This window comes from Lonchura striata, chromosome 3, assembly GCF_050655825.1.
Source record: "Lonchura striata isolate lonStrDom1 chromosome 3, ASM5065582v1, whole genome shotgun sequence".
Classification (NCBI taxonomy): Eukaryota; Metazoa; Chordata; class Aves; order Passeriformes; family Estrildidae; genus Lonchura; species Lonchura striata.
The window spans coordinates 101179797-101206963 of NC_140705.1; the positions used below are offsets into that span (position 1 = coordinate 101179797).

At 37.4% G+C, this 27167-nt stretch overlaps 1 protein-coding gene across 7 annotated transcripts in view; it reads right to left on the reverse strand.

The window, feature by feature from the left end:
- Nucleotides 1-1370: 1370 nt before the first annotated feature.
- EML4 (EMAP like 4) overlaps nucleotides 1371-27167 on the reverse strand; it is a 143559-nt gene continuing 117762 nt past the window's right edge. For all 7 annotated transcript variants that reach the window (XM_021547584.4, XM_085575973.1, XM_085575975.1 and 4 more), the window contains 13 exons: nucleotides 25119-25214; nucleotides 22808-22942; nucleotides 22452-22587; nucleotides 20526-20677; nucleotides 18990-19115; nucleotides 18739-18870; nucleotides 18106-18173; nucleotides 14292-14380; nucleotides 13048-13145; nucleotides 8893-8980; nucleotides 7556-7654; nucleotides 2720-2850; nucleotides 1371-2251 (listed from right to left, as the gene is read on the reverse strand). In XM_021547584.4, the coding sequence (XP_021403259.2) occupies nucleotides 1787-2251; nucleotides 2720-2850; nucleotides 7556-7654; nucleotides 8893-8980; nucleotides 13048-13145; nucleotides 14292-14380; nucleotides 18106-18173; nucleotides 18739-18870; nucleotides 18990-19115; nucleotides 20526-20677; nucleotides 22452-22587; nucleotides 22808-22942; nucleotides 25119-25214 (1815 nt within the window). In that variant the 3' untranslated portion in view covers nucleotides 1371-1786. The remainder of the gene's footprint in view (nucleotides 2252-2719; nucleotides 2851-7555; nucleotides 7655-8892; nucleotides 8981-13047; nucleotides 13146-14291; nucleotides 14381-18105; nucleotides 18174-18738; nucleotides 18871-18989; nucleotides 19116-20525; nucleotides 20678-22451; nucleotides 22588-22807; nucleotides 22943-25118; nucleotides 25215-27167) is intronic.

A 27167-nucleotide genomic window follows, 5' to 3' on the forward strand; every position in this document is an offset into this window, starting at 1 on the left:
GGAATCCGTATCTCCCTCCAGCTGAAGGGAACTACTTTGAGGTTCTCTGGAACTGTTGTAAACAAGAGGATATTTTTTTTATATATATATATATGTGTGTATATATATATTTATATATTTTATATATAAATGTTCTAAATGTCCTTTGGGAGTCCATTTGTTTTTATCTTTCCAAATGATGACTAAATACCTGATCTGTAGCATTTCTCCTGAGAAGATACTAGTAAGGGAATGACAGTTTTGATGCACTTTGGAATGGCACAATCACGTAAACGTTTGCACAATTAAGACTTATGAACTCATCCAAAGTTTCTAAACATGATAGTCTAACTAAGAACTAAAATACCAGCACAATGCAGCAAGTTAAAAAAGAAAATTCTATGTAATCAAAATATAAACAAGTACATAGGAAATGGATATCTGCCAGTAAATCTATATCTTTTTTAAAGTAGGAAATGTATGCACTTAAGAAAAAAATGTAGCTATCTGACAAACTTTGTAAAAAAAAAAAAACATGTACTTTCCAAATGCACAACAAATGCCAAGATATCCCGTAACTGGCCAGGTATAGCCACATGAGAACTGCATGGCTTAGAGCAACCTGGGGAGGAGTGGGGTGGAAATAAAATCACAAAACCAATAGATCAGCAAGCCTAGGGAAAACAAAAAAAATCACATCATCAACTAAATTACTGTATGCTTATATCACAACTGCTAAAGGAGCCAGGGGAAAAAAAAAAGAAAGTAGAGACTGCAGTTTTAATGACTTTTAAGAATTACATCTAAAAATTCAGAAGAAAAAATTATCAACTTACTAATTCTAAGCACCAATTTAATAATTTAAGTTAACTGTATTTATATTTTTCATACTAAGGATGGAGCAAGTTCTGCTTGAAGGCTTAAAGTTTAACTCTGGAGCCCATCTGACTTCTGTGTTCTTGTCATGCTTCTTCTGCTGTTCACATCAAAGTCACTGTAAAAGATTCTCTCAAGTTTCCAACTCTCTTGGCAAGCAATTCTTTGAAGAGACAATTGTGTCCTATAGTTTAAGTCAACTTTCAGGTCATGAAAAGTGAAACATGCCAGTATTTGCTTAGTCTGCTAGTTAAGAGTCTGTGAAAATGGAACAGTCAACACCATTCCTCAACAGGATTTGCCTTAGAACTAGCAGCACCCAGGGCAGACCAACTTTGAACACATCCAGACTCCACGAGGAATTAGTAGTGTTAGAAAATTGCATATGTGTTAAATCAAGAAGGCATTGCCATACATGTGGCATTGTTACATTATTTTTCCTCTATTTTTCTCAAGAAAAAACAAAGGAAAACAGCCCTACAAAGAGCTTTTTGGTTGATTTTTTCATTCTGTTTGTCTCTGCACCTGGAAAAAGCAGCACAGTGCTTCCCAGCTGGAACAGCTCAGTGCTTCCCATTAGCTCAGTTCTAGAAAGCAGTTCCACATAGATAAGGTGGTCTACACTTCAGCTAATTCTCAGAGCTAACCTTTTTTCCAGTATGTATTTCATGCCACTTCCTGACAGCAATTTCACAACTGAAATGGATCTATAGTAATGTCCACTACTAACTGCGACCAGATCTTGCTACAGACCATCAAGCCAGGCCCTTGGGATGGTTCCACGCATTGAACTGAAGCTCAGACTAAAAAACTCACTGAAACTCAAAATCTGGAGCGGTCATGAATCTCAGCTACTCTTCCCTATTTGAACCCTCACCCTTCTAATGAAAGCACGCACACCACGGGAAAACAACCACCTGAGCTGGGAGCACTACGACACTGGTGAGTTATCCTGCTGCTCCTCCGTGACCGTGGACTCGCTGTGCTCCTCGCTCAGCTCGTTGGAGGGCTCCTCGTAGCTCGGCTCGGCGGGATCCAGGCTGCTTCCCTCGCTGTGCTCCTCGCTGTGCTCCTCGCTGTGCTCCGCACACTGCTCCAAGTTGCTCTCCAAGGAAGCCGGAGAGCTGCCAGTTACGCTTTCATTTTGGTTCATTTCAGTAAAAGGCTGTGGGAGATGTGCAGGAGACTGCACAGCGTTTTCACTGGCAGGGATGGGCACTTTGGTGGCACCGATATCCAGGACAATGTCATTTTGTGGCACAGTTACCTTCTCCACGAGTTTCCACTGAATAATACTCATGTCTTTCCCTCCGGTTGAAATCAAGTGACCGTCGCTATGGGTGAAGCTGACATTTGTCACATGACTACTGTGAGCACTGTATTTGTGACTTGGGGCCTATTGAAAGCAAGCAGAAAGATAAATCACATGTTGACTGGAAGAGCGTACGATACGGAAATTTAAAACCACTAATATTTTTGCTTAGCCCTTCAAGAGAGGTCTTAGTTCACAAAAGAGTAAGGAATTATATTTATATTAGATTTCCCACAACACTTCCTCTCTTCTTTGCAACTTGGAAAAAATTTAGATCTTTGTAGAAAAAGTAATGGACCTCACATTACCAGCAAACACAAAGCATCAAGCCTTGTCACCAGAATTTAAGGATAACTATTAACAGTTCTCTTTCAGGTATATTGTTTTATATTTATATTGCTTTGCACTTTCTATTTTATATGTAAAATTAATGGGGGTTTCTTCGATATAAAAGTAGTATTTGCCTGCCAGGCTCCAAAACAACTATGCTGGAAGCAAGGAAAGCTTCAGGCAATGTAAACAAGCATATGGACTATCCTGGTCTAGACTTACCTTTGGCTTGGAACAGGGATACTGAAAGAGATGGACCTTACAAAAATCATCAGCCACTGCTATCACTTTTCGGTTATGGGATCTGACAAGGGCATTTATGTCTGTTCCATCTGATCCTTCGGGCCAAACTCCTAGGAAAGAGTACAGCATATATTCAGCAATGGTGGTTTTGGAAACAAATCAACAGAAACTCATGAACAAAAATAAAATCTATAAAGCTGTGAGAAAAGGCAAGATGAACAAAAGGTAAGACAGAAATTCAGCTGGAAAATGGAATGTGCATTGCATTAAATGCCATTAATATTTTGTTAGTCTACTGATCCCCCCAGTCTGTTCTTCCAAACCCTCAGTTTCAGCCAGGATAACATCTTGGGCTTAACATTTGTTTCCTGTGCAAAACCTCAGTCTTGTTTAAACCTTATCTTTATATTAAGTTTGCTGCTAAACTGGTAACTCTTAATACTGTCATTCATGCACAGACATATTAAAAGCAACAGTGATGCTGAAGGACAAAGCAAACCCAGGTACTGGACATTGTGGTCCTACTGGCTTCTTCTCCGGTTTCATTTGTTTGACTTCTTGTACTTCAAATCTTAGTATTTGTGCAATTCAAAGAAGACAACTGATTGATAATACTCTGCACAGAAACCCAGCCTGTGCAAGTTTCGGAGATATAAAGTGCTGTCAAGTGCTTAAGTACAATTCAATATCATTTTAAATCAAAATAATGACACAGATATGTCTAGACAAAAGAATAACAACATTTCCTAGATGAAAAACACTGATTAAATTTGGAATGAGGGAGACTCTAAACAAAATTCTTTTAACAAAACATCAAGACATTAGAGATTCCCATAATAAAACAGACAACTCACATTGGCATGGAAAGCTGAGCAAAAGGTAAGGGTTTATAAAATATGCCAAAGGTATCATGTTTTTAAAATTAGATTTGGGTTCCTGATTAGGTCTAGGAGTCAGGTGGAATTTTCATCCCTCAAATTTCACCCCCACCCCAAAAAACTCTGTGTCAAATTCACCAAGAGGGCTGTTGATTATCAGATATGAAAATATTTTCTTCCTCCCTTACAGTTGCTGACTTCAATAAAATAAAAACCATGTGCTGTCTACTGTTTTATACAGCACAAAAAGCCAATTCAGAATTGCCATTAAGCAAAATGGCAAAGAGTGTTTAACTTTAAAGCTGTTTTTTCCCATTCTTCAGTGGGTGGAGTAAGAACTTTACTTTCTTTGAAGAACAACAAAGGCAGCTTGTTAAACTTGTTACAATGCCAACAAGCTACATTGTAGGTAATTCACTAATAAAGACATGAAGTGCTTAGGAAAGTATTCAGAAACATTTTAGTGCTCCCACATCAATGAAATAAAAGTGAAAAAATATACTATTTAAGAATTTTCAAGTAATTCAATCTGAATGAATTTTACCTTTCCTCATTCATTCTATATATGAAATACTGTTATCTTGTGGGAGTAATAAATGCCTGAAGTTTCAGCTACGACCTTAGGCAGGCTTTGACAAAGTACTATGCAATTTCCTCTTCTTTTTAATTTCCTCTTCTTATTAATTTAAGATTAAAAGGACTAATATTCGAGATTGAAGCTTTTATTAAACATCTTTTATGTTCACCAAGTCCTCTAGCTGCTCCAAAGGCAAGGCAAACCCTTTGTGATAAGACAGCAGGATTTGCTTTCAATGCATCAGGCAAACAAGACACTTATCCAAGACACTTATATGACTGAGTCTTGAATTATTAAGATAACTGCAAAAATGCTTAATATCTGTAAAAATAACAAAACCCCCAAAGTAATAGGACTTTATATTATAAGGCACAACAGCAGCACCTCAATTTTAACAAATTCTGCTAGACAGCAGTAAGCCTCTCAAACAAATCTGTTCAGGCAGAACTGTGGGAAATGTGCAGCAAAGCCCAGACTGACTTCAAGTGTTTGGGGTGCAGAGTGATGACACTGCTGAGCCAACAGTAACAGCAGCTGCCAAAAGGAGTGATGCCGTTCTCATCCAAACCATGCACTTCCATCCTCCTGCTGACAACAGTGCGACGCCTGATCCCATGGCACACTACCCACAGCGCTGAATTGTAAAACACATACCCCCAAAATCCCAAATCCCACAAACCTAACCCTCTCCTGAACATGAGTGAGCAGTTCCTGGCTTGCTTGGATCCCTGAGCCAGCTGACCCTTGGGTGAAAGCCAGATTAGCAAATATCTGATAGGTTGGCTTAGCTGCACTGTCTGATTTAATGGGAAAATACTTGCCTTTGTCTGAGGTCAAACCATAACTTTAAGATTCTGCAAAGGGTGTCAGACTAGCAGACAGTATAAAATTAGGGCGTGATGAATCTTGGCTAGCAAGTTTAAATATATTGTTCTGCCCTGGAATACCATCACATTACCTGCTTCATCTCTTTCATGCCCAGGTTCTCTGGCACATTGAAAATTTTGAGAATAGTTGAAACTAATTCAACTTAATTCAGAGTGGCTGAAGTTTGTATTAATCCAAAAGAAAATGCAGACAGGATCAGAAGACTCATCCACTTCCAAAAGTCATAAGTAAAATGATTTCTCAAAACAGTGGTTATGGGAGCTGCTCATGCCCAGCCTGGCCCCAGTCACTAAAAACAGCTTCTATCTAACAGCTGTTAAAAAGACAAAGCCAGTGGTCTAGATGTGAAACCAAACTCTTTCTGCACTCTCACATCTCACCTCCTTGAGTCAGGAGTAAAGGACACTTCTGGGAAAGCCCTGGGATTCACCCCAGATAGCTTCTGCCCTAATTCTGTCTGCTCTACTACCACATGTAGTGGTAAAAGTTCAGTAGTAACCTAGTCTGTTACCTCCATGTTTCTGGTAGATGTGAGTACTCTGCAAATATTGAATGTTTCAGCTCCAATCCTATCCCATAAGCCAAATGCAGTCCTTACAGAGTGTTTTGCTTGTTCCTGGTGAAAGACACTGTATTAGCATCAGCATTTTGCTTTTCACTTTCTGTTGCCTCTTCTGAATCTTCAGATACTCCATTTTAAAAAAGGCTTTTGTGCTGCACTATTATTGTAGTCACAGGAGCAAAGCGAGTGAGGAAATGATTGCTGTGGCCCAACTCCTTGTTAGCCTAGGCTTATGTGATCAGAGCATCAGGTGATTCACAGAATTCACAGAAAGACTGGGTTGGAAGAGACTTTAAAGATCGTTGAGTCCAACCCATGCCCTAACACCTCAACTAAACCATGGCACCCAGTGCCACATCCAATCTTTTTTTAAACACATCCAGGGATGGTGACTCCACCACCTCCCCAGGCAGGCCATTCCAGAACTTTATCACTCTTTCAGTAAAAAACTTTTTCCTAATATCCAACCTGTACTTCCTTTGATGCAACTTGAGACTGTGTCCTCTCATTCTGTCAGTTGCTGCCTGGAGAAAGAGACCAACTCTCACCTGACTACAGCCACCTTTCAGGAAGTTGTGGAGAATGATAAGATCACTGAGAAGAGATACTTCTACTTCACCAGACAGACTGAATAAAGACATCTGCAACTACACAGTCTGGTTCACAGTTCTCAGCCTAATGGAAGCCAGTATTTTTATCAAACTAGCAATAAGCAACAATATTTAGCTCCAGAAAGAGCATGCTCCTTTTTATTTGTGCTACATACCAAGCTCCAAAGAACTCAGAAATATTTATACAGTCTATCAATTAGTCAGCTTCCTCCTCTGATCCCTTTTCTTCCTTATTGTCTCAGATCTTTGGTATCCAAAAAGGAAATCATGCCTGGTTATTAAGCACCAAATGCCCTCCACCCAACCAATATGCCACACAAGTATGTCAGTGTTAGCCCTCACACCAACCTCAATCCTTTGAGGCTATTTGCTTGTTAAGCACATGACAGCCCTTAAATACACAAAAGCTGTCAGAAGCTACAAAAAGGACTCATACTTCTCTGATTTTCTTCTATCCTGCATGTAAGCTGGTATTCAAAATTGACCTTCTAGTAGCTGTGAAGAGAAGATTTGTAGATCTAATTCTTACCTCTAAAGAATTTGCTGATTTATTTGCTTTTGGTATTTTGACCAGAACAGAGGCAGGTGCCTGATCTCAGTGGTGGAAGAGAGATGTTCCCAACCCTGGTCCCAGAACTTCACTGGGAGGCTGAGCCTTACTTTTATACCCCTCACAGAGGGGCTCCTCATTTATGGCCAACAGAGCTGCCTACAGGAAAAGCAATTCAACTGTTTTGCCACAGTCTAAAATGGTACTATTAAAAGCAGATCTGTCAGCTTTTAAAATTTGTTTTGTATATTTTAAAAATAAACTACTAGATAGAAATCTGTTTATGCTTTAAACACATTTTTATTCTTTACAAACAGAGTACATTACTCACCTTTGACTACAGGTATCAAAGTGCTGTCATAATTTTAATTAATTAACTATAACCTACACTTTTAACACTCTTGTTCCTGTCCTAAAACAAGGTAAACAAAGGAGAATGCACATGTGCCATATGAGCACCTTAAAATATAAACCTGTTGCTTCAGTGCCTCCATAACTGGTAGCCTGAAAGTACAGTGGGAGAGTCAACCCCCTAACTTCAAGAACTAAATAGAAATCAATTGTACACTGTCTATAGAACACTTTGTGCACTTTAGCACAGACAAATATTGTGGGCAGTCACTTTGGTCCATGATCACAGCACCATCCCTTAATAATCATTAACTGTGTACTTTTAATGACAAATTGAAGCAAATAAAACCACAAAAGCACAGGGTTAGTAGCTTAATAGCAAGTTAAACAGTGCTTACCAAACACTTGGAAGCCTAGCACACAAGTGTACGTTGTCCAATCTATATCCTTACAGTCAGAACGATTCCTGATTAGCTTACAGCCACTTGGAATGTCCCCTGTGAAAAAAAGTGAATGATGAGTTATGCAATGCAAAATTTTATTTCCATTGGTACTCTTTGAAGAGATGCTAATTCAGTAAATAAATTCACCTTAAATCCAACCTAGAATTAAATTGTAGAGGCAAAGACAGACCAGCCCCTTTATCAAATTCCAGATACTTGAAGTTTTACTTGGTTTTTATGAGTCACATTTACTTCTCATTTTCCTCTTCTGATAGCATAACCTCAAAACCACTTCCCTGCAACTTGAGTACCCTGCTACTAACTCTACAAAATACTTTAATGTAATCTGTAATATAATAATTTCTTCTTCCTACCAGCTCCGTTCATGTGCTAGAATTCAGTAAATCATTCAGGAAGCTGTGCTTTTAAAACTACTGCCAGAGAAGCCTTAGACTGCATTACAACTTTTAACTAGAAAAGGAAAGATTGTCTTGCAATACACCAAGCCAGTAATAATGGGTCACAGTACATGAAATTATAAGCACCAACACTTCCTTTTGATAAACTGCACTATCTAGATTTGAAAACTAAGCTGTGACAGGCAGAAAAAAAATGTTAAGGTGACAGATATTTACAGACAAGAATACCAACAGGTTTAAGGGGAAAAAACCAACAATCCTCTTGGAACCAGTTAAAGCCATAGGAAGACAAGAATAAAAAAATCAATTTCAAGATAGACTAATATGCAGTACTGATGTTGAACTTCTGCCATAACCACTATGTGTTATATTCATGTTTTCACATATTAAAAAAAAGACAAATACATAAACATTATTACCACTATCTCATTAAACTAGCATTACTGCTTTTCTTAGTTTTCACCACCACCAACCAAGATAATGTTTCAAACAAAAAACCCCAGGAGAGAACTGTGGTGCAGGCCCACTGATTTTATTCCCCCAAAATAACTGGTATTGTTAACAGTAATTAGACAACTGTATATATTATTTTCAATCTACAGAACTTTTGGCGAACATCAAGTCGTAGACCACTTGTTCTGTAAATTCTACACTGTTAAACTGATTTATGACCTTGTAAAGAAGTAAGCTATATTTGGCATTGCCATTAGGTAACACACGGCTCTGAATAACATCAAGATATCAGGTTACACAAGTTCAAATCAGTCCCTTTGTCAGTAAGCATTTTGTACAGTCCTGATCAAACACACTTTTCTAAATACTCTGACAGCTAATACATATTTCTGTTTCGAGTGTATTTAATTTCATACTTACAGTATAGTATTTCATAGTCTCCTGAGTTTGACATTATATATTTGTTGTCCGGGGACCAGTCAAGGTGTGTAATATAGCTGGAATGTCCCTGAAGAAGAATGCAGTAACATCAGTGTGAAACACTTGATTTTAATTAAAAGTGAAGCAGAAGTTGCACACACAGATGGGAGAGATAACAGCAAAACAAAACAAAAACAAACAAAAAAAAAACCCAAAAAAACAAACCAAACCAAAAAACAAACAAATAAAAAACCCAAACAAAAAAAAAACAAACCAAAAAATCCCCTTCCCAGGGTGCCCCAGGTCTGCTGCAATTCACTTGTGCGCCTTTAAAGGCTCCTCAGTCCCACTGCCACACTCACTAACAGCTAAACTGATGCAGGCTGGGCATTGTGCCTCTCCCACTCTCCCTTGTAAAGCCTGGCCCTCTTGGACTCCAGAAAGATTTACTCCTAGAAGGCATGATGCTAAAATATAGATGAACCCAAATTGATACTGGAATTAGGAACATACACATTCCTACTAATTGTGAAAAGGAAGTAACTTGCACAGGATCAGTTTTAGAGCCTAAAAAATGACAGGATTCTTTTATTTCTCTATTCATTTAAAATAACTTCAATTAAATGCACACTCATGCAAATAACCTAACATCCTAAAAAATTAGGATACCTTGGTTAACAACCACCATGCAGAAGTACAGGATCATGGACTGGTGTTACATGAATATGATTCTAAGCTTGGTGAAAGGCTCTGCTGTGCTTTTTGCACTGCATCATGTTAGTACCAGCTTTGAAAGGTGTCTGCCCTACAGGCACTGGGTCATCTTTATTAGGAATCAAAACCCTTTGGTCTAGTTGTTATCACCATTAAGAGCACACTGAGGGTTAAACACCTGGCTTTGATTTTGAGGAAGAAGACAAATGCAGCTGGACAGGGTATTTTTTCTGTACACAAACTTCTTGTGAGGGAACTAAGAGTAATAATAACAGTAATAATAAAGCTATGAAAGGCTCCAGAGAAGCCACAAATTCAAATAAGGTAGGAAGCATGGGTACCAAATTAATAAAAGTGGCATCCATGTCACTCTTCCTCTTCCACCCTTCCATTTCTTCTTACTGCTCCTTTTCCCCTTGTAAGACCATCTATTTTCTCCCTTTCATAGCCACTCTGTCAGGAAAGAAACTGCCACATTCTTGACTGATAGATGTCAATCCATGTCCCTCCCTCAGCAGGCATTATGATTAAGATGTACCTAAGTCCCCCTAAAGGGTCTCTTGGCACAGCCTGCAGCAGCCACACCAGGGGCATTCAGAAGATCTGCACTGGCTGCTGTACCACCCACCATGCCAGCTTCTTCCACACAGAGCTCTAAGAGATCCTGATTGCTTCCAGAATTACACGTAGAAATACACCCGTGTCCCATCTTCCTGTTCCCAGTCCTCTGAGAGACTGCAAAATCAATTAGGAGAAAAGCTGGCCTTTATGATTTGTTTATTTATGCAGTAGTGTCTGCCTCAAGCAGAGGAACTGTGTATTGACATAACTGCTTTGCAGTCATGGGTGAGACATATGATTCTGACATGCAAATCTGGTATGGAAAAAAAAAGTGCACAATTGGCTAGGATTTTTTCTCCCTCCCTTATTTTCCAAGTCTTCCAATTTGCAATCGAACTCCAACACTGCAAAGAATTGGTCAGTCATTTACTAAATCCTGACAGACATTTGGCAGCTGTTAAAATTCCTGGGGGCAGTGGGGGGAGGGAACAAAGCACTTAGCCAGGGGGCTCCAGGCTGCAAAATCCCTTCAGGCAAGTGATCACCAAATGATGAACTGGAACACGACATTGTTATCATATTTGCAATATGAGGATCCAGTTTTCTATTAAAATTTTCTTTGGTAGCTGCCCACCAATAAGGCAACATTTAACTCTCTCCTTTTCAGTACCTTTATATAAAATGAATGATTCATATTATCACCAGCTACAAAAACTATCTGGCTAAATGGAAACTCCTTCCTCCATTGGCAGTGTTCATCTGTTTCAGACTTCAGTGGTGCAAGATTCAAAATACCCACAGCCTCAAGGACAGGCACACTAATCACTTCAGGCTAAACCCAGGATACCAAAATAATTCAGAGGGGCTGTCTGCGTGGTTTTCACCCCACAGCCCTCTGAGTAAATGCCCAGCACTTACTCCTCTTTTGCTGAAGTGTCTCTGATGTAAGGAGACAGCAGCAGCTACCCGGGAACTGCTGACACGCTGCAAGTTCAGCCCCAGCCCACACCTTCACACTGATGACTGCATAGCTGGAGCGCTCAAAAAACAGCTGCACTAGTCAAAATGGTTCTTTTGGCTCATCTGAAGTTCCCATCACAGCCAACTATCCCTTGCTGTGGAAACAGGCCCACAGGTCACAGACTTGCCTCTCTAGCAGCAGCAGAATGCCTGGCTGTGACTGAGAGAGGATTTAAACCTAACAGCAGGCATACAGCCCTTATGCACCAGCTAATGCTGGTTCAGTAGATAAAATCCTTCTGAAAGAATTCAAATAATGTATTCAAGCTGGAAGAAACAACCAGAAGTTGACTACCAGGAGGACTGAGTCATACTATTTGGAGGTCACCCGTGAGGCTACTGAATGACAGAATGCCAGAAGGATGCAGTGCCAGGAGAGTGCTCCGGGTCCCGAGCATGCCTGGGTGTCTCCCTGCTTAGCATCAAGCTGGTATGGGCCTGCCAGGCTGCTGGCAGGGAGCACAGGGGAGGCGCAGGGCAAGTGAAATTGGATCTGCAGCCTCCCAGGCAGCTCCAGGCAGCTCCACATCGCTGCCTTCTGCGCCGGCTGGGAGGGTCAGGGAGCTCAGCCCCGACACAAACCGTGCTGCTGATTATGTATTCTACATGCAGTCACTCACACTGAAAGGAAAAGGATAACAGAAACCTGCTTGGAAGCTTTGACACTTTTGCCTGGGTATAACAATGCTCAATTCTCCCACACCAATTTTTACAAACCTCTTTCCTGACAAGGCAGTAGGATAGAAGGACATCCAGATGTTGATTTAAATTGCAATATGCTCTCTCCACATACATAACACATAGAAATAAATGATCTTAAATATCTTCAAAGAGCTCACAGAGACTTGAAATACATAGCAAGCTAAGTAATATGTATGTTAGGATTAGCCATCTCTGATGATTTTATATTCTATGGTTAAAAAATAAGTGTTGAGGTGAGATGCTGTACTAAGGTGCAGATTCCCACTGCCATCCCCAGCAGCTCCACTGGGACCCTGGTCTGAGCTCCCTGTGGGCTCTGCAGGGACGAGGCAAACCCAGGGCTGCTGCCTGCCCTGGCAGCCCTGTGCACCCCACAACAGCTGCACACAGGCTGCTCTGACCCCAGTGCTCTAGTGTGTGTCACATTTCAAAGGCGAAACTACTCTTACAACATAATTTGCAGATCTCATTAAGTTTCACTTGTTCTTAATGCAAATATTTCCACTAATCTTAAAAGATAGCTTAAGGCCAGAATGTTAGATAACTAAACACTTACAGAAGAATAGTCTGTCTTTTTAGCACTGGGACAACCTCATCCAATGTAACGATAATAAAAAACTCCACTACCCATGGTACACTTAGATCTATTTACCCTGGGACAAATCCCTCAAGTTCAAATTTTGTAGTAAGTAGTAACAATTACAACTAAAACCAATGTATATTTGCAGCCTCGAAGACTACATATTCTAATGGAATTACACCACAATTATGTTAGTTCAAGAAGTACTTTACCAATAGAAGGAAAATATCCCCAAAAAATGCAATATTTTCCTTGAATAAGTTTCAGCATATAGGTACAAGGCATTTCTCCATCTCTACTGCTAATTTCCCATTTCAGAGAAAGAAGGCAATAATCTGATAAATTAGCCATATCTGATGCAAAAGTGATCACTGCACACTAAGAGATGCAGTAGCCATGAGAGACTGAAGATTAAAACCAATCAAATGCTGAAAAAACCCCATAAAACACATAACCAAAAGAGAAAAACACCAATTTAGAAAGTTTCACTGCTTAATATCTAAATATATGTATAACATCAAAATGCATGTACAAGATGTAATAATCATGTAAATGATTATACATGCTCCAAAACTTACAGTGCATTTTCCATATCTGCTATACTTTCTTCCATTTTCTGTTACTACATAGAGGTAAATAAAGTTGTCGTGGGATCCAACTGCAAGTAAGGTGCCATCTACAACACAGAATATTTGATATAAATAAATAGAATGTTTGTTTTGTGAATTTTAATTGTTTCAGGTTTATTGCTAAGACAGTCTCAAACTACTTATGAATTGTACAGAAAGATTTGTAACAGTTTATGTTCCTTCTCAGCTGTATCTGTTTACTTTGTGGGTATGTTTTTTGGACAAGTTCTTTCACTTCTTTTTTTAGAATAAGTATTCAATGGACAGGATATAAACCCTCAGACTGCATTGGATTTCTGAAAGCTGTTGACAGCAGGCAGACTTGAATTTTATGCATCATAAAAATGCAGAAGAGTATTTAGTCTATGGATAGCTTAACTTTGGATGCGAGGACTGCAAATAAATCAACAATAAACAAAGGATGTGGAATTTTCAAACATTATAACCATTTTTCTATTCTTTCTTGTCTCCCTTTAAAAAAAAAATATGTGGACAAGAGCTGCCACAAATCACAATCAAACACCTCAGAGTCAATGAACATCAGTGATTTAATATAAATTGCTGTGCTTGTGCATGTGGCAGCATCAGACAAACATTTTTCTTGCTGATATGGCATGTGAGCCAAAAGCAAACAAGAAAAAGATTTACAAGTGTGTTCTTCCATCCTATTTTAACAGAGAGGAGTCAGCCTCTGACTATTTGTCATATCATGTCTGAAGAGGAGACTCAACACTGGTTTGGAGTCTATGTAATCCCAGAGCAAACACTTCACAAACAACTCTGACTTCCAGACAGACATGAGCTTAGTTTTATGGGTTTGCATTAATGAACTTGAAAACTAAGAAGGGTATCAAAATATCAATGGAATATTAAGCTTTTTACAGACTGTTCTGTTAGCCTGCCAACTATTTGAGAACTTTTTTTTGGGGGACCAAAGCTAGCATTTATTATGGCAGCAGAGTTCAGCATGAAGAAAAGGCTGAGAAAGGTAATGGAGATGCCTGCAGTTCCAAAATTACAGGATTTAGTACACACAAACAAATGTGTAAGCAAATCCTCAGCTACACATGAAGCTTTTGAAACCATTTTTTCAAAGCTGTGCCTTTTCTAATGCCTGGGGACTAGTTTGACATCATTCAACAGAACATCCAAGTGGTTTATCAGAATTATTCTGACTGTACAAGTCTGCTTACCTACTGAGTAGCGCATCACTGAAAGCTGCTCGTTGCCATCAGTGTGTATTGAAACCAGATCCCTTGTTTCTGCGTCCAAAACAAACCACCTAGAGAGAGGAGAATTCCAGTAAATGTCACTACACTAAACAAAAACAAACAAGTAAAAGAGCCATAACTGCTGCCTGCCTTCATCATTTTATGCTAGCCCCTCAAGGGCAGCATAGAGAACATCTGTTTTTAATTGAACACTTTTCTGGTTCACAAAGCAGGACAAGTTTCAGTGAACAATACATGAAAGATTCTAAATACTATTCAATTTCTTCCCCTTCCCTGAACATGGTAATAATCACCAAAACGTCTACTGGACCTTAAACATGCCACAAAACAGATAATATGACTGCATCTTTCCATCATTAAGCCTTAAGCTGATTTTCATTCTACTTTCCTATTCTGAAGATAAGTTTTGATAAAAAAACCTGATCTTTCAATTTTTATAAAGCAACATTAAATAAAAATATAGAAGTAGTAGATGTAAGTGGAAAACATTTCTGTATTCATTGTAAAAATAAATTCTATTCTAGTTTGGTATTTTGCTCTCAGTCCTTTACATTTCTGTGAATAATTTTATTGAAGTAAGAAGGAATAACCAACCATTCAGTAGAACTTGATGGTTCATAAACTAGCATTTTATTTTATATTTCTTGTTTGGATGATTTATAGCTAAGGTAATTAATCGTATGTTTTATTCTTTAAGAATTACTTTTAACCTGTAATTTATTATTTATGAGGCACATGTGAGATGCTTACAAAAACTCACTGGCACACAGACCAACATGGCCACTGACACCAAGATGTGCAAGATGAGCAAGATGAGCAGAAACTGAGCATTTTGCAACAGGTCTGATGCCCACCCAGCTCCTAAATATACTGAACATTAGCAACACAGAGACAATGAAAATTTAATAAAAATATATATTCATATCCACAGATCAGAAAAGAGAAGGTGTCAATATGACTTAATACACTGGAGCTGTACTCAGAACTTAACTTCTTTGCTCCATACTTCTGCTCTCACAGCCAGGAACATATGCCACAGGTAGATTTCTATCCTTAATGGCAAGTTCAAACACTATGGAAATGAGAAAGGGAATTCCACCCTCTGTCTTGCAGCAAACTCAGTGGAACATTGCTAAACCATGAAAGGAATTAAACAAAATACACATAGAAAAATCCCAACCACACATGGCATGGAATGCTGAATAACCTGTGTGCAAGACGGAACCAGTGGAAAACAGGTAATGTGTAGCTCTATTGCTTGATTTATTTTTCTTGTGGCTCTGCCTTACACTAACCTTGCCCTTCAGCCTTCAGTTTTCTTACCAATATTAACACTTTTGTTACAACCTTCTTAGTCTTTTTTTCCACAGTGCCTTTGATTACTCATATGCTTAGTACTCAAGATATTCTACACAATTAGTCACAGAAAGATCTAATTCCCTGTAAATAGTACCACTGGAAGCATGACAAAAGGATCTGAAGAGTGTCTCAAAAAAAACTTTTTTAGTTTTCCAGCTGTGCCTTTTCAGCAAGCAGCAGGATCCATAGAAATAATTAGTACTGCCAAACAACTGATGATCAGGTCCACAGCAGGTATTTAAGAAGTGGTAACAAAACCTGCAGTAGACCCTTTGCAGACAGCCCAAAAGGGGAAATGATACTGGAATATTTATCACTGGAAGTGATATGTGAAAAAGCCACCAAAAGCATGATGTTTGGCCTGAAAAAAGACACACCACAGCAAAAAAACAGACAAGAATGGGAAAAAAGGGACAAAATTCAGTTTTCTTTTGATGTCTTAACATTAATCAACAAACCCAGCTTTCTTAGTGCTTCATTCCTTGTCCCTGTCTTACTCACCTCTGTGCTGAAAGCTGAGCAGCACTAGAACAGACACACACAAGGTTTGGGTTTACGGAGTTCTAAACAGATTAGTCTCATTTAATATTTGCTTTAAGATTTTTAGGCTATGAATCAAATTATTAAAATATTTGTTATGGGTTTGAGATTATTTTTTCTTATGTTAATCGAGATATATGATACAGCCCTCATTCCTTGGGAAATAACTCCCTTGGACCAGATTTTCTGGCACAGAAAGCAGTGCATGATGCTGCTGCATAGGCAATAATTTTAAAACTGTTTTGTTTATCTTGACTCAACTCCATTTATTTTTCACCCACTTATACACTTATCAGATCTCATTTCAACTCAGTTTCTTTTGTATATCTCAAACCCATCAGTGAATTACACAATTTCAGAACACACTAAAATATAATGGCGAAAATATAACTGCTTAAAAATTCTTTTTACTACGGGTAAAAAAAACCCCCAAAATACTCCAAGGCCATCATCATCAACTTCTTGAACACAGTATAAACTCATTGCCTCAAGTAAATTAGAAATAAGAATTTAAACTGAATGTGCCAAACTTAAAACATAACACTAAAAAAAGTCAACCAAAAGTAAGCAACAGACTGAATGCTTTAGCCATGCAACGTGCCTTGACTGTGCTTTAATATAGGTTCAAAAACTTCTAAAAGCTCTGAAGAAACATAGCCTGACATTCTTTCCCCTTTACCTGTTTAAAGTTATCTTAGACCTGTATATTCTGCTGTGTTTAATAAAGATAGAAATATTTGTTCAATTTAATGTTGATAATTTTAAGGTGGAAAGGTTCAATGTGATAATCAAATATGAAAGAGCTCAGCAAGGCTTTTACTAGAAGGTAAACTTGGTTTTGTAGCCTGATAGTATACCTAAGGAATTCAGTGCAGACTGCATCTTCATCTTGGAGAAAACTCCCTAAAAATATTTAGCATTTCATTTTTCCAGGAAATTTTAAGGGTGTTGCATATGCTCAGTAGTTTCTAAAAACCAAACTTCAAATGAGGTTAGACATGAGGTTAGATAAAAAAAATATTCTAGTTGGCAAATTAAACACACAAAAATATTCACAATTTTCTTACATGCACTAGACATTATTTTATCATCAAGTGATCAACCATGAGGTATAATTGAAAAACAGAACAAAAATGCTAGTAGATTTAATATGTGCTCCTCTCACCTTTCTAATGTTATGAACAACCTGGTTTTTCCTTTAATTGGAACATAGGCATTCCCTTCCTGGGAGATGATGCCAAGCCAGAGTTTGACTACAAAATAAAGTCACTTTTTTCTCCCACTGTAAGAACCCAAAGTTAAAAGGACTCAGTTTGTGCTTTGACAGCTCGCAAAGGCACGATGACTTCAGGAAGAATAGGAACAGTTCAGTATCACTTCAGTGCAGCAGTGTGCCATGCTGAACTCTGTCTTACACAAAAATCAAAATATCAGTCTTTTCACCTGTCTATCCGCCTCAGTTTAAAAGGTTGCAAGTATGTTTGATTTGGGAAGGACAAAGATTTGTACTGTACCTGTCTCAAAAAGAAATGTAATATGCACATAACATTGAAATATATGATACTTGGAACAAACAATAAGGAGTACTCATGGAAATCCCTGCCAAAAATTTGTTTAAAAAAATAATAAATCAAGATCTGAGTTTTTCTTTAACATTTCATCTTAAAAAAACCAAACCAGCCTAACAACAACCAAACAATTTTTCTGTCTTTGTCTAACACATATAAGATGCTCTGCCCCCTCCTGCCATGCTTTTTAGACTCCATAACCTCAAGCAAAAAGAATAAAAAGCAAATGAAGTCCAATGATAAGGTGCACTGTATGAAGTGTCTCCTTCAGGCTTTCTGTGATCACAGCTCAGCTGGAAGGCGTTTACCTGCCCGAGTGGGTTCCTATGGCGACCACTGCTCCGCTGGGATGGAAATCCGCGCAGTGCCCGGGCTCCTGCAGGGAGGCACAGACCCGTTATTGTCCCGGGCCAGACCAACACCTCTCTTAGACCAAAGCTAGCCTAAAGGTCTGAGCTGAGCTGACACAGGAAAAACCCATCACTCAACCCAGCCCTCAGACAGCTCTTATCTCAGAGTATCAGTGACATGCACTGCAAGAACACCTTGTGAGTCAAAGGCCGACATTTCTGTGTAAAAAACAATTTTGCTTGGATGCTAGCAGAGAACGAGCCAAACTATGAAATGAATGACTGCAAGGAAAGGACATCTAAAGCCAAACCCTCATAATTACCCTCTTCAGATTGTTTGAATAACAGGGAAAAAAATAAACTGTAACAAGAATAAAGGACTAAGACTTATTCAAGTTGGCTTGTCAAAATAACATCAAGCAATGGTAACCATTACACAATGTCTGATGAACATTGCTAAGGCAGATAGCTGTTTTTAAAAGCCTAACTGCAGGATTTTTGTTTGCAATCAGGTGGGACAAGAGTGTTTCAGAAAATTAAATGCTTTTTCCTATTTTCTAGCTTTATATTTAAATTAAAAGGTTGACATACATCTAGCAGCCTGGTCCATTCCAGTGTGTGGTCCACAGAGTTCCACATACAAACTTGCCTATCTTGGGCACACGTTAAAAATAAGTCTTTGAAAGGATGAGATGCCAGTCCCCAGAGTTCATCTGTATGTCCCTAGAAAGAAACCACATGTGATTTAACAATTAATAAAATTAAGATTCTTAAAATAACACACTAGCAGAGAAAGCCTTTACATATTTGGGTTATACTTCAAAAAACCAAATTATGCTCACCTGTACCTCTACTATGAAACCATCGTTAAATGTTCCCCTCAAAACAAAGTTTCGCGAAGTACCCACTAAAAATTGATCAGCTTTTCCTTCTGCTACTGCTCTGATTGTTCCATACTGGTCAGGAACCTGGGAAAAGGAACATCAAATCACATCAGGCATCCTGATAGGTGCCTCATTTTGGAGGCCACAAATAGAGCACAGTGAGAGTATCAGAAGTGGAGTTCTCCCATTAAAAAGGAACGATCCAATTATTGTAACCTAAATCAGGGCTTCACCTGAAACCTCCCTCATCTATTTGTTCAGTACAGGCATACAAGATCTTATTCCAAGACAATCACAGCTATATAATTTTAATAACTTCATTAGAAAAAAAAATTACAAATTAAACTAAATTACATAGCTTTTAAGCATGAAATTCACTAAACAAATGCACTCCCACAGCCTTACAACTCATCTTATAAGGAAAGGAATAATATACAGTTACTATTTACTTTCCAAAACACGTTTTGAAAACCAAGAAAAATCTTGTAGCACACAGTAAATGCTTCCTGATTTTCTTAATGTTTCCTGATGAGCCTAAATGTTCATATGTCTTATGTTAGCAATGATTCTGAATTACAATGACTTTGCTTATTGCAGGCTTGAATATTAATACACTGCTTTTTTTTTTACAGTGTGCAATTGTTTGTTTTCTAAATTATTTTATTTGAGAAAATACGAAAATACACTAACATTAAGTGATAACAAGATAGAAAAATCAATCTGTCAGGACTTTGGTAATATAAAAATTAGCTTTAACATAACATTAAGAAAAGGAAAACAGACACTGATATGAATAGACTGTGTTACTTAAGCCTAAGAATTGTATATGATAGTCAGTGTTTACCTTCTCTGTCATGTTCTCTAAATGTCAGTATTAGATTCAAGGCAGTAACAAATTCTAGATTGAACTTACATAAGTGTTAAGAAAAAAATGCTGCTATCAATGGACAATAGGTAAGTGTAGTAAACCAGTGTTAAAAGAACTGTTTAAGGAGAACACATTACTTCAAGGTAAGGGAAAACCCAAGTTTTTAAAATCCAAAATACACAACCTTATCCAGTTCATCCCCATTGACCTAGCACTGCCATATTGCCAAATCACAAAGAACAGACATATTCACTGAACACCTGGTTTAGGATAAATTTAAAATAAGTTCTTCATCATAGCTTATTAATCATTAATTATTACCAAATTCCCATATGTATCCTACCCCTTGCTTACCTTATATCAAACATTCTACTAAACCTCTCAAATGCTGGTGACATTGTCTTTCTCCAGAGAGGCCACCTTCTAAAAACAAATGCAATACTAAAGAATATCCTCAAACATCCCCTCAAAGGATGAATTAAAAAAGCCCCAGACAACTAAGGAAGGGTTTTGAAGACAGAAAACCCTTAACATTTCTGTTCAATTTAAACACAAGAGAACTGAAGCCTCATATAGGCTAGTTGATAGGCTAAAATTTAAACACTTGTCACTCTTTGTTTTCTTACCTCAATTTCCCTTTCAGGATTCAAATCATGATCCCACAGGATGATCTTTCTGTCTTTCCCACCTCCAGTTAGCAGCATTCCATTCCTCATTTGACAGAGTGTGAACACACTGCCATCATGAGCTTTGATTTGTTTGCTTATCTGATATACTCCTGTAAACACAAAAAAGAAAATTAGAAAGAACACTACTCATTTTTTTTTTTGCCTGTGGTTTACGAGAAGCTTTGCCTTTAGTCAGAAGAATAAGGGAAGTGTATAATAATTACATTTGGGCTGTCAGTATTGCAAACACCAGGTGGTAGTGTTTTCTTACAGGATAAAAAGATAAAACAAAGGGCCCGTCTCTCTGAAGAAAAGATTTTAGATTGATTGTCCTACAAAATGTGAAGGCAAAACCTAAACCGACAGTTGGTAGAATGCTTTTATTTCTCTGCTTTCCAAAGGAACCCAGCTTTTCCAGATGCAAGAGAAACTATCCTTTAGAGTCAAAAAATATTTATCAAGTCATTATTAGAAAATAAGTAAAGCTACTTTATTAAGAGAAACTAGAAGTCTTGTTGACTATAGTCTTTTGGGAATAAAAGGCCAATTATTTATAGCAAAGTTTCCAGGATGCATGAACCTAATATCTAAAGCTGGATGCTGCCACACATAAAAATAGTACAACCAGCATTTGGCATCTATCAAGACAGCAGTCTGCCCAAAGGAGAATACTTGGAAGAAGGAAGGAGATGAGAAAATTCAACAAGGGTAGCAAAAGATCCTCATTGGGTTCACATCAAAAAAACTGCTGTTGGAAAGTAATTTAAAAAATCCAAACAAAACAAGATTCTGGTGCTGCATATTTCCAAATAGCAATCACAAAAAAAGTGGAACAACACCCAGCTATGAGCTGAACTTTGCTGACTCTGCCCATGGCTCAAGTCAATGCAAATCAGTGTGCTCTCACACTGTGAAAGAGAGTATGAAATCAAGTCCTGTGACCAATCTAATGTGATAAGCCAACTAAAACCCCTACCTTTAGTTAAGCCAATGTAAATAAATATTTTATTTGTTAATACTTAGGGTTATACTGGAAAAGGTTATTTTTGCACATGAAATCAAAAATTAAATATAGGATAATATGTTGAATTACTTTTCCATTGCAGTTAGCTTGAAAGATGAGAAAAAGATTTACCTACAAAATCAGACTAACTGTTAAAAATGTACTTTTTACATGAATGCTTTCCTGGCATACCAATTTAAACCAGAATGTTTGAAATAGTTGCCAAATAAAATGAATTATCATTGAATTTATGAGGGCTCAACTGTGCCAGGTCTGCATATGTTTGGTAACAAATAATTTTCCGTTCTTTTTCACAAAAGCTTTGCTCTAAAGAGGTAGTTCAATTTCAAATATCAAAGTTTTTTTTTTTAAATATATCAAGACTTGAGGGTCTGCTAAACCAGGAACTGTTATTCATGTAACTGCTACAACTAAGCACTGTAATTGTACTCCACATACAAGTCCTATTAATGTCAGCTCCACCACTTAATGGAATTCCTCTGAGACTAAGCATGGTGCAACATAAGCCTTAAGAGGCAAAGGCAGCCTGCAGAATCCCTAAACTGATCCTACAAGCCTTTTTCAAATCACCAGATCAACCATATATTATGATTTACCATATTTTTTAAAAATGCAAAACCATTCAGGTAGAGTAGTTTTCATTCATTTAATGCACAGTTTCATTAATTATTGAGAAATTCCAGACTGCTCTTAAGTTCAGCAAGTTCATAGGACTTTCAGGATTTCTGTACCAGCTGTTACTGACAAGAAGTGTATGCTCTGAGCCAGGCCTATTTCTCTATTCCTTCCCTAATACCATCCTTTACATTTGTCTTCTACAGACTATGTAAAATCTGGGATTAACCCTGAACATGTCCTACCTTTAGCTCCTTTTCCTGGAGTAGCTTCTACAGTAGTTTTGCCCCATATAAGTATTATCCCACCTGAGTCTCCAGTGAGCACATCACCATTTCCCAAGAAAGCCAAACACTGAACAAATTTGGGTTTCTCATATTTCTGAAACAAAATAAGCAAGAGAAAGGATAATTGCTCGCACTTGTTACATCATTAGAATAATGTATCCACACTCTTACACCCTGCATACACATAAGCAGAATTTAGCCTTTTTTTTGTATGTTTATCTCTGATCAGACAGTTCACAATAACAAAGAAGCAAATGTACAAAAAATGTGATTTTTTTTTTTCCAAAACCATCCTGGTATCAGGATATTATTACCCCAAATATCCCTTGCTTCCTTGATAATGAATTGCCGCTCCAGGTCCAGAAAAATATATGAGATTTGCCACATGTTATTATAGTATTTGCATCAGTGGGATGGAATTCTACAGCAAGAACAACTTCATTTGTAGTCTGAAATAATAACAGAAATAATATTTATTCAGATAGGACATTAACTACTATAAACACATGTAAACCCCTAAGTTTTAGAACAGAGATATTTAAAACTAGATAGCTAATCATATGATTGGAAGTTTTTTAAAGTGTTCTGTGCCAAGTGAGATGTCTGAATGACTGCAGATATAATTTTATATATATTGATTTTTCACATACATAATAGATCTTTATTAAACTTCAGTACACAAGTTAGGGTTTTACACTCCCTCTTGAATCACAAAAAGCTTCTGCTCTCTCAAATAGCTAAGACTTCTGCCAAAGAAAATGAATAATGTATAAAAGAATTTTTTGGATTGAAAATGCTGCTTACTTTTTACAAAGACTGGTTTACTATTCTGGGTAAAAAAACTGTGACAGAGGCAAGTAAGACAACGATAACATTGTAGGATTATAACCATAATTATCTTTCTGAAATTCTGTAAATATTCTTTTGTGTTCTTTGCTTTCCTTTCCTCCTCACAAAGAAGAAAAAGAGAAGCCTGCATAACTCAAAACTTTGAAACAGAGTCTCACCTTTGTATTTTTACTGGCTGCATGTACATTTACTGAATTACCAACATATTAAAGTATTTCATCCTTTACCAATAGATTTTATGAACATAACAAACTGGTCATTTACTTAACTTGTAATGTACACTCAAAACTGTCTTTGAAGACTGTTCCAGTCTCCTGCAGGCAGTGATTACAAAACAAGAAAGTAAATGCATTTATTTCTATAGGATTTCAAAACAGGCTGCCCAGAGAGGTTGTGGAGTCTCCTTCTCTGGAGGTACTGAACACCTGCCTGGCCCATGATCCTGTGTAACCTGTTCTGGGTGAGCCTGCTTTGGCTCTGGGGTTGGACAGATGATCTCCACTGGTGCCCTGCACCCCTAGCTGTTCTGTGATCTATACATAAGAGGGCTATTAAACCACATCTTGGACAGCAACTTTTCCTACTTCACAACTTTCGGCTTACTTTAAAAAACAATCTTAATTTTTGCTCATGGCCGTATTTACTAAATTACGTTTCTCAGAGTTTTCACATGAGCAAATCTTCTAAGTCAAAAAAATAATTTGGAATTTAAGGACTGAAAACCTTAATGGAGTTCAGTTAAGAAACAGCTTTTGTTTTGCATCCCAGCACAAGGGATGCAACTCTGCTCACAACATCTTCTGTGGAAGGTGCTTAAGATACTGTAAGACCAAGTCCTAGATGTAAGTTCTGAAGGACAAGCTGTCCCTGCCAAATAATTTTTAGCCAATTCTGAAACACCAAGGAACTCCCCTGAGTACAAAAACAGTCAAAACATAATGTCAGTGAACAGGAAATATCAGGCATATGCCAAATAGTTTCACATAAAATATCAAAAAGTAAATGAAAATACTGTTATAGAATTAAATTAAAACTTTTAGAATACAGTTAGTATTGGTCAACATAATCTAAGGAAAACAGGTCAAACTAACATGATTTTGTTACCTGAAATGGCAAGTTTGTAATGATATAGACATATATGCTTGTGGAGCATGATTTATAAAAATAGACAAATACTCAGTTCCACATGCATGAAATATTTGCTTGCTTGATAGTGGATAACAAAAAGGATTGGGTGTTCCCAGCGAAATCAGCTTTACATGAGCACTGAGTGCAACACCTCTGAAAATATTGCTCTGAAATTTGGAAAGTTTCAAAAAGAAACAGAAAAGCAGACATGACTGCAATCCATGAAAGTACTTAGGACTTCAAATGAGAAGAGACGCACACTGAGAATGAATAATCGGAATTTGATTCTGACAAAATTGAAATATGGAATGTTCAAAAGTATTTTATATTTTAAAACAACTACAGACTGAATCATCAGTTTAGTTTCCTAAAGTTTCCAGGATTTTTTTTTTTTTAATTAAGAAACCATTAGACAATTGTTTTATTTGCATTGGCTTTTAAGGATGAGTAAAATGCAATTCTAAACCCTTCAATATTTAAATTGCTTCCAGTAAACAAGTTAAGAATACATTTTTGTGGAACCTTTAAATAAGCTAGCAGTATTACACAGTTGCAGCTTCCAAAGAAAGATCAAAAGTGTGTCTCACAAACTTGTATTTATGGGAATAAAACCACTTGTATTTCAGAATGTTCATGTGCAAAAATTACCTTTATCTCTGCTATTTTTGATTTCCTCTGCCAATCCCACACAGTAAGCATATGCTCGTTAGAATCATCAATTACACACAAATGAGTACCCGAATCCTAAAGGGAAAAAAAAAAAAAAGAAGTACTGACAAAGTACTATCATACCCATTTTAGGAACAGGGCAGGCAGAAGTACTTTAAAAAATCCACAAAGGATATTGATATATAGATATAGATGATATAGATATAGATTATATAGATATAGGGAATATCCCATTTTTTCTTTCTTAAAGACAGACATAGATTTTTGTATAATCTCATAAAAATGACCATGCTTCAAATAACATTCTAGGAAAGCTTTAAAAGTATCTTACCACGTATTTACTCTGGTTTTGTTTGCTTTTATGCTGGGTTTTTTGTTTGTTTTTTTTTTTTTTTTTCTTGTTTGCAATTTCATGCTGACAGCAAAGAGATTTCTTTTGCTATTCTTATAAATATTTTGTTTTTCCTCAGGTCTCAGAGGACAGACACATAGCTCCACTTGTGTTTTTTTCCTAAATGCTACCATCATGTACACACAACTACATAATCAGATTCTGTAAGCATTGTTTTTTCTTTATGGGTCATAAAGTACCAGCAGTTCCATCATGTATTTGGTAAAACTGCAGCCAAGGCAACACTTTCTGAAAACAGTGCTTAGAGGAAATTTTAATTATCATAAAGTTGATTCTTGCACTTCATTCTCTAACGAATTATGAAAATAGAGGTGGCTAAAGTTCCCAAACACTATTCTGAGCGGTAGGTAATATTCAAATATACGTGCAAGTTATTAAGTGGGAAGAAACCCTGAAGACAGCATTGGCTATGTACAGAGCTCTTGGGGGGGTTATTCTGTGGTAAAAACACAACTCTAGCTATTGCACACAAACTGTTTCAGTCTAGTGAGCAATCATGTGAGACTGTAATAAGGAATCTAATTCAGTTTCATCTGCAAAGCAGAATCAATAAAAACTAAAATCCAGTCCTCAAAAATTCCCTGGATTTTTTGGTTTTGCTTTAAAAATGATGGAATGCATTCTTATTCACACTGAAAAAGATCTCTATCCAAGTATGCAAATTTCATAGGTTTGTTGAAGTGACAGAATGCCAATACTCCTTTCACATTATTTACTGAAACACAGAACACACTATATCTAACATAGCAACATTTCAATGCTATGAAATTTCTTTGAATTGCTTTCTTTATTCCAATTGCTAAGTGAAACTGCAGCAAGAGAGTGCAGGAATTTCTTTTCAACAGGTCACCCAGAGATACTACTGAGTTTCCATTCTTGGAGATTCCCAGAAGCCAGCTGGACCACAGCCTGAGCAGCCTGCTCTGACAGAACCTGCTGTAAGCAGGACAGTGCATGAGGTGATCTCCAGACATCCCTTCCCATCTCAGCTGTCCTGTAAATCTCTTTCTCTATTAGCAAAATACTGCAGACATTGTTTTTCTCCCTTTTCTGTTTTTAACATGTATTAATTCTTCTTGATGGAATGCAAGAATCCAGCCTGAATGCAAGAATCCAGGGTTTTCAGGAGGTCTGACATGTCTCAGTCTTTTGGCAAAAATGCCATGGAAGCTTAAAGATTAAAATATGCCCATATTTTCTGACCCAAAAAAACCCCACAACTAATTTCCAAGTTTGAAATGAGAATTTTCTGAACACCAAGTAGTGCATCTCCATGTGCTATCAATTTTTCCTGATAAATTCTATGGGTCCAAACAAAGACCCCTATTTATTTTCTATGTAAAAGAAGAGGAAAAAAGTGAACAAGCTATTCCTCAGGAAAAAATAGTACAAGATAATGTGAGTTTGTTTTTTTTTTAATTTCTTGTTGGTGGAAAAAACCTACTCCAGCTCTGAATGCAAAAAAGTTAACTAACCCACCTATGAGAACCCACTAAAATTTGTCTTCACAAACCTCACTAACAAATTTGTTTTTAACATCACAATAAAAAGAACCAAGCTCCTCACAAACAAAACCAAACCACCAAACCAAGCGTGGACTTCAATTTCTAGCTATG